Here is a 13,289-nt window from a genome sequence, read left to right on the forward strand (position 1 = left end):
TGTTCCCTTCCTGTTTCTCCCGAGTCCTGAAAATGAAAAGCAGCAAGAGACACATTCTAAATCCTTCATCTCCATGCACCTGTTTCTCACCTGGAGAAGGGTGGATGTTGCAAAAAACTGGGAGAAGTGAAGTGGAAGGCATGAGAATTCTGTCCTGCACAGAAAGAAGGCAGCAAAAGAAAGTAAAATCTATTTTTTGGTGCATGTGAAGGCACTGCTTAGCTCTGTAAGCATTTGTGCTATTCCCATGGCTCACACTGGAGTTGAGAGAGCCTCCAAGACAGGCTAAGAAAATCCATTCACCACAGACCCACTGATTCCTTCTGACCTTTGCATTCAAGATCTTAGGAGAGAAACAAAATCCCAACCTTGCCATCCCTACTCAAATCAAGATCTCAAAAAAATCTAAGGTTGCCTCAAGGAGAAGGAAGGAAATAGCCAGGAAAGGAAGAAAATAGCCAGAAAAGTAGATAAAAAATAAATCAAGATGAAGAAAACTAAAAGCAAGCAATAATAAATGACTGCAATAATAAATAAGCTGAGTAGGGGCAGCCAGAGTCCAGGTGCACTCACACCTCAATGCCCAGGCACTGGGGTTTGAGCAAACAGAGCCAAAATATTTGCTGGGATGGCATGGCTAGGAGCCTCAGCTGAATTCTCTGCCTGTCCTAGTGGGAGCTGTCCCTTTCCCATAGAGAGTGACAGTTCAGAGAACACAGGAGTCACAGGCAGCCTGTGATGAAATGTGCCATCTGCCCTGATTTTGTGATTGTATCTAATTACTACTGTATTTTGTCTCTGTATCTTTATTCTTGTCTCTTCTGTAGAGTATCTTTACAATCTTTACAAGGCCAAGCTGTCTGATACCAGAATACATTCTTCCACAGTAAAGAATAAATTGAAGAGAAAATGTTTGTTTTCTTTTTTTTTTTTCCTAGTAATGACCCAGCATTTTTAGTTTTATTTCCTCCCTGTATTAGGTGACTTATCTATTTGGGAGCTCTCCAACTCAACCACAATGCAATTGCTTTAGGATAGATTATGAAATTTCTGAAAGTGTCATTAAATCAAAGCCAATAACCAGTGCAGAACTGTGAACTAGAAAATAGTGATAAGAATTAGTCACACATTAAAATCCACATCTATAGATACTAGAGAAAAGCACCAATTTAGCAGTGTTTGGGCAGGTGTAAATACATAAAGGTTTAAGGCTAACGAGTATTTAGTATTAAATCTGCAGAAATGTTCACTATTTTTATGATTTTGGATCATGTGCTGAGCTGCTGCCATTGGTTTGAGGGGTGAAAACCAAAGAAGAAGGAGCAGTGACAGGTCTGAGAAAACCGAGATAAGAATCCCTTTCTATTCTACCTGCAAAGGGTCTACCTGCCCCTAACAAATGTGGGTTTCCACTTGTCATATCACAAGGTCTGTTCAGCAAGGAAATGTCTGATTATGGCATAGTTTTACCCCTCCTGGATGATCGTGTGCTCTTATAATCAATTTTGTTTGAGCATGGGCATGACACAGCTTCTTGCTCATCACTCAATCTTCCCATCATTTCCTTCACCTTCTGGCAGTGCTTGGATTTAACATCTCAGACTCTCCTTTGCCTCTTCCTGAATTAAGATAAATGCTCACAAAAAATCAGTAGATAAAAAGACAAGGAATAACACCATCCTGAGGAAATTATTGTAACTGGATATGATTTCATAGAATCACAGAATGATTTGGGTTGGAAGGGGCTACAGGAGAGCTGGGGAAGCACTTTTGATAAGGGCATGGACAAGGGGGAATGGATTTAAACTGAAAGAGAATGAGTTTAGATTAGATACTGGGAAAAAAATTCTTCAATTTGAGAGTGGTGAGGCCCTGGCACAGGTTGCCCAGATAAGCTGGGGCTGCTCCATCCCTGGAAGTGTCCAAAGCCAGGCTGGACAGGGCTTGAAGCAACCTGAGATAATGGAAGGGTTCCTGGCCCATGGCAGGGGGTGGGACAAGATGGTTTTTAAGATCCCTTCTGACCCAAACCATTCTGAGATTTTAAGATGAACCCATTCCATGTGACTGCAGGCCTGAGAGTGTATTTACAAAATGCATAAGAATCCCATTAACTTCACACTTCATCCATGCCCTGAGTTTTGATGCTAAGACAGCCGAGCACTTATTTTTCTATTTCTTCCCTTTCAGAATGCCAGTACTGGAACTCAGACCTGCGGCTTCCTCAAATGCCTCTCCATGGCCATGGGGAGTGCAAACAGACCCATGGCCCTGTGGCAGAGTGTGTAGTGGCTGCCTCTGCTTCCCTCACTGTCTCATCCCATCCTGACTGGCCCCCTGTGTGCCCTGCAGCTCAAATAAGAGCCTAAACAAAAACCAACCAACCAAACAAACAAAACAACCTGCAAATCTCCACTCCAGTGGTGTAATCAGATGACCAGCCTCCTCCCTGCCTGACCTGCCTGCCAAGAACCCCCCAGCGACCCCAAAATGCTCCTGCATACCTGAGAGTCCACATCTGGACAAAGCCAATGATCTTTTGTTACCAGTCATGAGCTGTGCCACTCCAGAGCACCGAGGCCTCTGGTTCTGGTGGCTCTCACATGATTGTCTGCATCAGCACTCCCCAAGGAGGGCAACTTCAAACATGGTGGGGCTGGACTGACACCTGCCCAGAGCGTCCTCCTCCTCCTCCTCATACAAAGACTGTGCCTGCCTTAAATGTTCCTCAAGCTCTTTGCAAACCTCGTCACCTCCTCCTCAGCACTGGCAATGCTCTCCAAATGATGGACTAATCTACCACCCCTCCAAGGGGGAACACAACACCGTGGTCAGCTTAGGGGTGGGAACTGCAGGGACAATGGGGAGGTGGGTTACCCTGCATCCCCTAAATGCAACTCAGGTGCTTTAATTAAGCTAGGAGCTTCCAATTTACTAGACAGATGGGCTTTGATCCCATGATACTATAGTTAACAGCTAACCGTAACCAGCAGGCCTCTGCCTAAGGTTCCGGTACATAACTAATGCACATCAATGAGCTTGCAACTTCACTAGAGAGCTGATAAGAAGAGGAATTGAACCTCTGTAAAAAGGACTACAGCCTAACGCTTATACACTCAGCGCTGTCGCATCATCCCAGCGCTGTCCCTAACGCTCTCCTTTCTCTTTCTCCTTTCTCCTCCACGCAGGGCCTGGAGCAGTGCACGATGGCGGCAACGCAGCGTCCCGGGTGGCTGCCGGCCTCTGCCTCTGGGCCACCCTCCTCGCTCGCCTCCTTCTCGACTTTTGATAAGGGAGCGGAGGGTCCCGGGAGGCCTCGCCGCACCTCTCCCCCGCCGCGGGCTCGGCCGCCGCGCCGCCCGGGGACTCCTCTCCACCGGACGGGCGATGGATGCACCGGAGGACGGGCGGCGGTGCCGAGCGTCCGAGGATGGCCCCGTCTCCCACGTGCCGGGCTCGTCCTCGCCGCCGGTTACGCTGTACAGACCCCACCACGTGCCACCAGACTGTCACCCGCCACCGTCGCCCCGGGGATGTGGCCCGGCACGGACGTTGCTCCCCGTGGCTGCCTCATCTCCAACGCCGGGGGCACGGAGCCGTTGGGGCGGGTGCTGCCCTGAGCCTTCACCGGGATGTCCGTCTCGTCATCTCACTAAGCCGCCTATGCCCAAAAAGACCCCAAGGTTGAAGCCTCCTGGCTCTGCCTTCAGCCCTCTCGGTCCTGAATGTCAGTTCTTGTCGCCAAAGCTCCTCCCTAAGCACCCCGATGTCGCCAGCCAGCCCCCCATCACCTGCCTCTGCTCCTGACAGGATGCTCTCTGGCCCCTTGGGAGAGGGTGACCCAACACAACCAGTTGTCCTTCGAGGGTAACACACTTCCCACTACTCTTTATTCCAGCTGACATCGTACCCCTGTGCTTCCCACTAAAACCCCCTCACCTTCCTGAGGACACAAGGCTGCTCTCCCAGGAATGTGAGCCCTGGGGACTGCCACCAGCCCTCCCAGAGACTAAAGCCTTCTTGCTGCATCGGACAGCCAGGCCCTCACTCCTTGCTCCAGATCCCTGCCCACTCTGCTGCTGCCCCCCTGATGGCAGGGGCTGCCCCATGGCTCTCACCTTGATGCTCTGCCAGCACTTTTTAGGGAGGTTTCTCTGGGCTTGTTTTCCAAGCACTTTCCAACCTGCACATCAAAAGCACAGCACCACCAGCGTGGGGCAGAGGCACTGAACAACAGATCGAAACACCAGCTGACAAGGCCCTTTTGCTACAGCTCTGACGTTCATGACCGTCTGTATCTCTGCCCCTTGTGGGGCCCTGAGCTGCAATGTCCTCACTCTGCCTTGTCTCATGCCCATCACGTGTCCCTGCCTGAGGAAAGTCTGATGTGTCTGACCCTGTGGAGGAGGCCTGGGCTCTGTCAATTTGCTGTGCTGGCACAGCAGGGACAAGGATGGCTCCAATGCTCCCTGCTGGAACCTGCCTGTGACACCAAAATAGACACACCCAGACTCTGCCCTCTCTGCTTCTTTTAGTCACCCTGGGAGCTGCCACCCGTGGTGGCGGTGGCCATGTCATCTCCCCACATAGGAATTGTGCTCCTGATAGCCTCGTGCACCATGGACCCCCTTGCCTGGTATATTGTGGCAGCCCTGAGCCTTCTTGTCACTCTATGGCCACCCAGGAATGCATTGGTGCCACAGTGTGGGGACAGATGCTCCCATCCTGCTCCTGAAAAGTCACGCCTGGCACTGCACCCTATTGCTCTGACAGGGAGACTCGACCACAGCAAGGCACTGAGCAAGCACACAGAGTGTTCCCTGTCCTGACCCAGCACCTCCCCGTGCCTTGTCCCGTCCTTCTCCCTCCATAAGTGACATGACTTAAGAACAACAGCCACGCACACGCTGTCTCCCCCCTGCAAACTCCGCTGCTGCCCAAACCTGCTTTCTGTGGCTGCAAGGAAGCTGGGGTGCCAGCCCTCGGCACACAAGATGGAAAAACCACCCTGAGCCAGAGGCCATGATGGGCCACCACAGTGTCCTGTATGCAGCTGTGCCCCTCCTCATCCCTGTTCTCAATGGGCTGCCCAGGACCTGCTACAAAATCTCAGTGGATGCTCCTGCCCACCCATCCTGGATGTTCAACATGTACCATGGCTGATTGACAAAAAGCAGGGCAGGGATTTCCCCAGTGCTGGCCTGAGGCTCTGGCTTACCTGGTGGACGGGGATCTGGTGTTGACTGGGTGAGTCCGCGTCCTGCGGTCCCTGCGGTGCTGCTCTGCTTCTCCGTTGGCATCCAAGAGAGGTGGCACTGTCAGCGATCTGGGTCCTGTCCCACAGCCCCGGGCATGTTTTTCACGTGGGGATGGCACTGTCTTCAGCCAGCACAGCACCATGCACATCCTTCCCCACATGCCGGCTCCAAAATACCGTGGGTGCAGGAGACACCTTGCCCTGATGCCTTTACTGGTCCTCACTGCCCCACAACCGCACCCCGCTGCCACCCCATGCCCTTTCCTTGGTCAGCCCCAAATTCCTCTGTCCCCACAGCAGAAACGCTGCAGAGTCACAGGGCAAGAGGCCACGGCGAATCGGAGAGTGGTGGCGACGAGATGCCATGACGCACACTGAGGCTGGCGGGCCTGGTGCCAGGGCTGCCCCCATCCCATCCTTGTCCCTGGCTCGGGTGGGCTCCCCTGTACCCTGCCGGGATGGCATTCGACTTTCTTGTGCCATGTAACGTGCCATTGTGAGGAACGTGTTGGCTGTCTGAGACCGGCCCCGCCGCAGCTCTGCCGGGTGCCAGACCCATTTGTGACCACTGCTCCCCATGTTTGGATGCCCAGGGGGTGGCTGGGTGCCCAGGGCGGGGGCAGTGTGGCTCTTGGGTCGGTCCTGCTGACGGCCGTGATGGCCGGTCTTGAGTTTCTGTCGATCATTGTATTCCAAGGGTGGCTATACTACCTGAGATTTGTGCATGTTACATTGTAGTTGTAACCTTTTCTAATTCGGCAAGAATAAGAGATGGTTGTGATTGTGCAGTGTATCAATAAAGTTTGACGAACTTTGTACCTTCGGGGCTTTGCTTCACGGGTCCCACGCAGCCCAGGGAAGGGATGCAGTGCTGGGCACCTGCTGAGCTGAGCTGGGAGGGCTCCTGAGTGCCTGGGACCTCTGCCACTCCTAGGGTCCCAGCCCAGCACTTGGCTGGACCCTCTTTTGATCGTCCCCTGTGACAGTGATGCTTGAAGCCCCGCAGCTGGGGGCCTGCTGCTGTTTGGGCCACCCTGCACCCCATCCATGCATCTCCCCTGGGAATCCACCAGTGAGTCTCAGCTCCTGCCCACCTCTGTCTGCTGATGAGTGATGAGCACACACCTGTTGATGGAGGCCCTGCAGGGTAAGGACTGTCTGAGTTCTCATCGCTCACCCACATTCCATGGAAGCAGCATGACTGGGGGCCTCTTTTCCGTGACCGAGACATCCCCAGCATCTCCTCCATCATCTTGCAACAACGCTCACTCTGACAACTAAACCTGCCCCCGTGAAGGGATGCCTCCGCAGACAATGCACTCCTAAGGTTTGCTCCTGTTGTGATCTGGCAGTGTGTGACACAGACCAAACATCTTTGTCAAAGGACAAAAACTTTGAGGACCAGGAGCAGAAGACTTGCAACCCTCAGCATCTCCCTGACGGGGCTGTATTCTCAGCAGGCTGTGCCCACCACTCCCAGGGGATGCCTTGCCTTTCCACACCATCAACCAGGAGAAAACATTCAACAAGCTCTTCTAGTGTGAGACCTGCTGCCAGGAGACTGGGGGTAGTGGAACTGTGGCAGACCCATCAGAGTCTTGCTCACTTTGAGACCTCCCTTCGTCTTCCCCAACGTGGGAATGAAAAGCCCAGTCCCAAGAGTTTTTCCCTGAACACCACAGCAAGCAAAAAGCTCCATCCCAGCACTGCTATGAGCTGCTGTGACCTTGCACATCAGGAACACCTCTGCTGTCTCCCTCAAGTGACCCCAGCAGACAGGTATGTACTTCCCAAAACTCAACAACCTCCTGAGGGAAGGGATCTGGGAGGGATGTGTCACCTTGCCCACTTTCCTCAATGTCACCTGCAGTGAATCAAGCACTAATGACCTCCATGGGAGATTCTGCTTTGAGCCTCTTCCAAAAACCCCACCCCATCAGGGAGCCAGGACTGATTTGATGTAACTACAGGTCACAAAGCAACACTCACCCCTTGCATGTGTCATCTGGGTATCCCACCACAATCACAGCTTCCCTAATGCTTCCCATCTTCCCATGCCAGTTCTGCCTGACGCCCAGTGCTGGACCTGCCTTCACTGGAGTGAATACCTGCAGATGCCCAAATGCTCCTGCTCATGGCACATCCTGATGCCTCGTCTGCATTGCCCCCAGCACAGAGCACGGGGAGGCGATGCAGCCCCTGTCTGCCCATGTGATATCCTCCATCTCCCTTTCCTGGCTTGAGAGGGATGTTTCTCCATGGCCTTCAGCAATGCCCAACCTGTGCCTAAGGACATGGACCTCAGCTGCTACATCCAGGGGGAGGGAAGGCATATGTCAGATCATGACCGCCATCCCTTCCCAGCACCAAGAGACACCCTTATCTATGTCAATAAATTATTACATAAATGCATCCATCGAGCCGCCTCTCTCTCTTTAACTTCCTCTTTGTCTGCTACTTTGGCATTCCTTGATCTCTCACCTAGAACACCAAAGAAAGTTACAATTACAGAGAGGAGGTGAGGGAGAGAGCCCTCTTACCTCCATACCTATCCCTGGATCCCTCCCCATTACCCCCAAGCATCTGGGCATTGCCCCTCCTACCAGGTTTGCTCTACTGTGGCTGGCTGGTCCAACCTGGGAGTTGCAGGAGCTGCATAAAGACCCAACACCATCATCTCTACCATCCTGAGCCTGCTGCCTGTGCCCAGCTGTCCTGTCCCCACACTCTCAGTACCCTGTCCCTTCCTTGGGATATGCCACAAAGCCTGAGCATGGTTCTTCCCTTACCCAGTAGCACCTGGACATTGCATGTCACACCTCAAAGCAACATCTTCCCATCCTCCTTCTCCATGCTCATTTCTTGGGTTACATCATAGGGTCAAAAAATAAAAAAGCTCACACAAAACTGTCACACCATCAACAGCACCCAACTTCTGATCCTGCACATGTGTCAGGTGACCTGAAGAAACCAGCACCCTGGAGGCAACAGTTGAGGATGAGGACCAAACTCACTGAGCAACCTTCCAGCATCACCAAAAACCAAGACACTGACCAAGACAAGGCTCCATGGACAGCAAAACGCACCTACACCCAAACAATCCTGCCGTGCTTTGCCTGTATGGAGCACTGCATGAGGGACCTTGTTCCCTGCACCCACCTCACATCACTCTGTCCCTCCTTCCCACGCAGGATTCACTTCAGCTGCTCCACAAGCATCCCCAGCAATGCTTTGCAGCTGGGCTAGAGAGCCACACCTGAGCTTAGGGGCACTGAGTGGGGTCCTGAGCTGGGAAATTTGGCACAGCTGTGCCCCACACTGCCTCCATCTACTCACCCAAGCCTTACCTGGGACAGCATTCCTGCTGGGCTCATCAGTGAGGTCCAGGGGCCATCTTTCCAATGCTCTCCTGCCCCATTGTGATGACTTGGTGCTCCCATCTGCCACCCCTCCCTCCAGCACTCCTCCCCACATCCCTCCCCATTCCTGGTGGCGCAAGGGGAGAACGCGGAGTGGCCCTGGCCCCCGCGGCAATGAGCACCACAAGCAGACGGAGCGGCCACATGGAACAATCGTTTTAATGGATAGGCAGAGAGAGCCCCCTCGCCGCCTGCCTGCCCGCGCCCGGGCCCCCCGTGTGCCCCCCGCCGCCGGCCGCAGGGAAGGAAAGGAAATTGAAGGAGGAAAACCAATTGCAGGAGAAACCCCCACTGAAATGGACGGCGAGGCAACAGGTCCTGCGCCTCGGCAGGGGCCGGTTGCTTCGTCTTCTTTTTCTCATTTATTTTGTGTTGTTTTTGTTTTTTTTTATATATATATATATATACATATACACACACACACACACGCACACACACACATATACATACACATATATATATATATATATATAAAAATATATAAAACTGAGCTATATAGATCTCCCTCTGTCCCTCAGCTCGCTTTATTCCACCGCGAAAAGGCCGGGGCCACGCGGCAAAAAGCAACAGAGAGGGGCCCTGGTCCCCTGTGACCCTTTGTCCCCAGTGACCCGAGGGTGGAAAGGCGAGGGGGTTCAGGGATGTGTGACTGAGACGCTCGTCTCGTTGAGAACTGATACACACCTAACTCCATATACAGCATGCAGTAATGGCAGCGGAAGGACCCTGCTGGGAACTGTGGCTAGAACTCTAACAAAAAAGAAAATTATATATATATATATATGTATATTTATATATACTGTATATATATATCCCATAAAAAGATTCAGTATCTCCCTCCACCTCAACGCGCGGCGAGTATCATCTGTGCCCTCAGCAGGAACTGTCCAGACGACCGCTTTTGGGCCGGTTTCGGGGGTGTTTCAGCACAGGACTCCTCCTCATCCTCCTCGCCGGGCTCACAAACCTCCTTGGCTGGTCGTCTCCTCGGCAAACAAACTTCTCTCCGCTTGCTCCCCTTCTCCTGGATTGTTTTTTTTCCTCTTTTTTTTTTCTTTTTTTCCCCCTCTTTTTTTTGCATTTCTGTTTTTTAGGAACTAAGAGTTCTAGGCTCGTATCAGAAAATACAATTAATAAAATTAACCATGACTCAGAATCCCTTATCATTCACGATGTCCGTGGATGGTATGATGAAAGCGTGGCTCGACGCCGGTCTCCTTCCTCCCTTTCCTTTCGTGGTGGTGTGGTAACTGTTGAAGATCTATATATCTATACATATATATATGTATACATGGAGATATATATATATGTATATATATTCAGAAACACAAATGGCGGCACAGTCCATGAGAAGACGGGGAAATCTTGGCAAAGGAGAAAACCCGTGTGTCTGGATGGAGAGTCCCACGGGAGGGAGCAGGCGGGTGGCGGCAGTGAAGAGGACAGGGCAGGGGACAAGTGCCACACTCCAATGGCCCCATCCATCCTCCACGCTGGCCCGTGGCAGAGAACAACGAAAACGGGGGGAAAAAGTGGTAGGGGACAAAAAAAATAAAATAGGGTGGAAAAAAAAAAGACTCAGTCGCATTGCATCTTCAGCAGGAAGCCTTGGATTATTAATTTTTTCCCTTTTCTCTCCATTCCAAATTCCCGTTGTGTTTTTTTTTTTTTTTTTTTTTTGCGTGTTTTTCCTCTCTCCCCCTCCCCCAGGTGGCCTGGCCGGATACTCTCTCAATTCTTATGATTATTTTCGGAAACGGTGAACACTTCTTCTTCTTCTTCTTCTTCTTCTTCTTCTTTTCTCCCTCTCCTTTCTGCTTGCGCTCGCTGGCCGTGGTCGTCGCTGCCGCTACTCCGCGGGCCGGCTCTCGGGTCAAAACTGGCGGGCGAGGTGGGCGAGCGGGAGGAGCAGCAGCCACGCGCAGCCGCTTCGCCGCCACGCGCCGTTGTTCCCGTCGTGCACTGCTCCGGGGCCTGTGGGAAGGGACAGGAATGCCCGTGTGGTTGGTCATGAAGTCAACAAATAGCAGAAACCGTGAAATAAAGATTGAAACGATAAAAAAAAAAGATCACGCTATTTGGGGCCCCTGGTGGTGTTGCACGTGGTGGGGTTGCTCTGAGAGGTCTCTGGGTGTCCCCTTCCATCTGTGCTGTCTCAGGAACATGGGAACAGCCATCCCTGTCCTCACAAATGCTGATTTTTGGGACAAGAGCCTCTGCGGTCCCTTTTCAGTCTGAAGTTCCCCTCCCAAGCCTGCTTCCTGTGCATCACCACCATCTGACCTCCCTCAGCTCCCTTCACCTCCTCCAAACTGGTCTCAGTTTTACAGCCACACTTGTAGGGGAGATGACAGTTACTGCCCAGCACATTCCGCCCACCCCAGGGCGGTCACCCTGTTGCCCTCCAGTGTCCCTTGGGAGGGACAGTAACCACCTGCCCACCCTGCAGAGACACCAGCAGCAGCGTTACATTGAGGACTTGGTGTTTTGCACCTCTTCAGAGTCTCTCTGGGGCTCAGTATGGGCCCAGACCACCTCAAGGAGATGGGATGAGGAGGGTCAAGAAGAGCCAAGCCCACCCATCTATGGGGACCACAAGAAGCAATGAGTTCAAAGCTCACTGTGGGAAAGGATGTGGAGGGTGTCTTGGACAATGGCTTTCACCAAAACACCCATCTTTTCACAAAATAGTTGGCCCAGGAGATGACTAAGTTGGAAAAAGACCTCAGGAAGGCATCCACACTCATGTCTTGTGGACACAGGGCTGACCACAAGGTCTGATTCACAACTGCTTTTGAAACCCCAGGACATGTCCCCTCACTTCAAAACCTGACCGGGGCACTGAGCATCAGTAACCATCTGGCTTCCCACCAGTAACACTCTCCACCCACTCAGACACCTCACACCTCACAGATCCAGGTCTCACACACTGCCTCTACAGACATCTACAAGTCATCCCAAGGACTGACCACTCAATTCATCAAAAATGAAGCCACCCCAAAATCAAGATGCCACCAAGCCAGTTGGCCAGACAGTAAGATTGCACAGCAGAGAGCTGGCTGCCCTGGCCAGGAATAACAACAGGAGGGGGACCAAATGCCTGTCCACCCCTATCTCATCCCATAAAAAACACACTAGAAGCATCCCAGAGGAGGAAGGACCTGCCACAGGGCCACTTACACAGTAGCACTGGGAAAGCAGCCCAAAGACATCCCTGCTGTGCCCTGGCAATGGGGACGGAGCGGGACACCATGGGATGGGGACAGGCATGCAGAGGGCACAGGCCACCACCAGACAGGCACAGCAGGCTGGCAGGGAGGGGGCAGGATGGGAGGGTGGCTAAGAAAGCCCTGATTCATCCCTACACCAGTGAAAGCAGTGGAGCTGTGGGGCAGGAGATCCAGCTGGTGGGTGCTGTGGCTCCCACTGAGATGAGCTGTGGTGGGAGCCAGAGGGGCCCAAGGGGAACAGCAGGGGAAGCACTCGCATTGTAGGGAACCCCCAGATTACTGACCTTTCCAGGGTGTCAGAGCGGTAGTTGTCTCTTCTAAAAATTAAAGAACAAGGGAAAGTTAAGGCAAAAGGGCAATGGAAAGCGCAGGCTCGAGACACCTCCCTCAGCCTGCCCTCGACCTGGGGTGGGAAAACCAGTGGATGGGGTAGAAATGGGATCTGATTGCCCAAATCACACCCCACTGCTGTGGGGCCATGGCCCCCTCGCCTCTAAGTGAGATGAATATGGGAGCTCAGAGCTGGCAAAGCCTGTAGCTGAGCCCTGTGCAAAAGGCAAAGCACAGGGGCTGGGATGTGGGGATGCACGGGGTTCAGCTATCCCCTGTGAGTTCAGGGCCCATCCCTCTTGCTAATCCTGCAACATCCCAAAAAGATTTATGGCCTGACAGCTGCCTCTGGGAGCAACATAGACTGTGTGATGGGTGAGAAGCAGAGGGTTGGTTTTTTTCCCCAGCTCCACAGAATGATGTGGTTTCCCTGAGCACTCTATCACATCCCAGACAGCACCAAATGAGCCGCTGAATGAGACGGCAGCTCTGGAATAAGGAGTGCTACATGTTAAATAAAGCACTAGTTGACCTCCATGAAAAATTAGATTAAAAAAAGGATTAAAAGATGAACGCTACATTAGCCTCTCTCACAACCCTAAAAAGGCTCATGTCACGCTACCTGCACAGATGAAACCTCCATTTGTGGGGGAAAAACTCCAAAACACTCAGCTTCAGGGAAAAGGGGCCACTCACAAAATTGTCCCCCAAAACCTCACAGAAGAGACATTTCTCATGCACAGGTAGTGCAGCCACCGCATCCACTTCCCTCTTATCTTGCATTAAATAAATGAACAAATATATTGATAAATAAAGACACATTAATCCCCAGACTGAAGACACCAGTTGCTTAGGGACGGGTGAGCTTGGCCCTATGATGCCTGGGGCCATCACAACCCTGGTAATTAGGGAGTGATTGTTCCTGGGGGTGCTGGGGAGCTCTGTACCAGGAGATGGGGACCCCCACATGTCACAGTCTCCTCAGGGAACTGTCACCCCCCCAAGGGGACTCAATTATTAAAGACCGAACAGACCATTCAATCAATTGAGTCT

At 52.3% G+C, this 13,289-nt stretch overlaps 2 protein-coding genes across 10 annotated transcripts in view; one reads left to right on the forward strand and one right to left on the reverse strand.

Annotated features, from left to right (window-relative positions):
* Positions 1-6,075, forward strand: part of OPCML (opioid binding protein/cell adhesion molecule like) — a 310,187-nt gene extending 304,112 nt beyond the window's left edge. For all 6 annotated transcript variants that reach the window (XM_063178495.1, XM_063178494.1, XM_063178493.1 and 3 more), the window contains one exon: positions 3,189-6,075. In XM_063178495.1, coding sequence (XP_063034565.1) covers positions 3,189-3,289 — 101 coding nt within the window. In that variant the 3' untranslated portion in view covers positions 3,290-6,075. The remainder of the gene's footprint in view (positions 1-3,188) is intronic.
* A 3,072-nt stretch (positions 6,076-9,147) lies between these two features.
* Positions 9,148-13,289, reverse strand: part of LOC134430666 (protein CEPU-1) — a 394,229-nt gene continuing 390,087 nt past the window's right edge. For 3 of the 4 annotated variants that reach the window (XM_063178488.1, XM_063178490.1, XM_063178487.1), the window contains 2 exons: positions 12,191-12,223; positions 9,148-10,650 (listed from right to left, as the gene is read on the reverse strand). In XM_063178488.1, coding sequence (XP_063034558.1) covers positions 10,550-10,650; positions 12,191-12,223 — 134 coding nt within the window. In that variant the 3' untranslated portion in view covers positions 9,148-10,549. The remainder of the gene's footprint in view (positions 10,651-12,190; positions 12,224-13,289) is intronic. The other variant, XM_063178489.1, reaches the window with a different exon arrangement.

The sequence above is a fragment of the Melospiza melodia genome, chromosome 29, assembly GCF_035770615.1.
Source record: "Melospiza melodia melodia isolate bMelMel2 chromosome 29, bMelMel2.pri, whole genome shotgun sequence".
NCBI classification, from domain to species: domain Eukaryota; kingdom Metazoa; phylum Chordata; class Aves; order Passeriformes; family Passerellidae; genus Melospiza; species Melospiza melodia.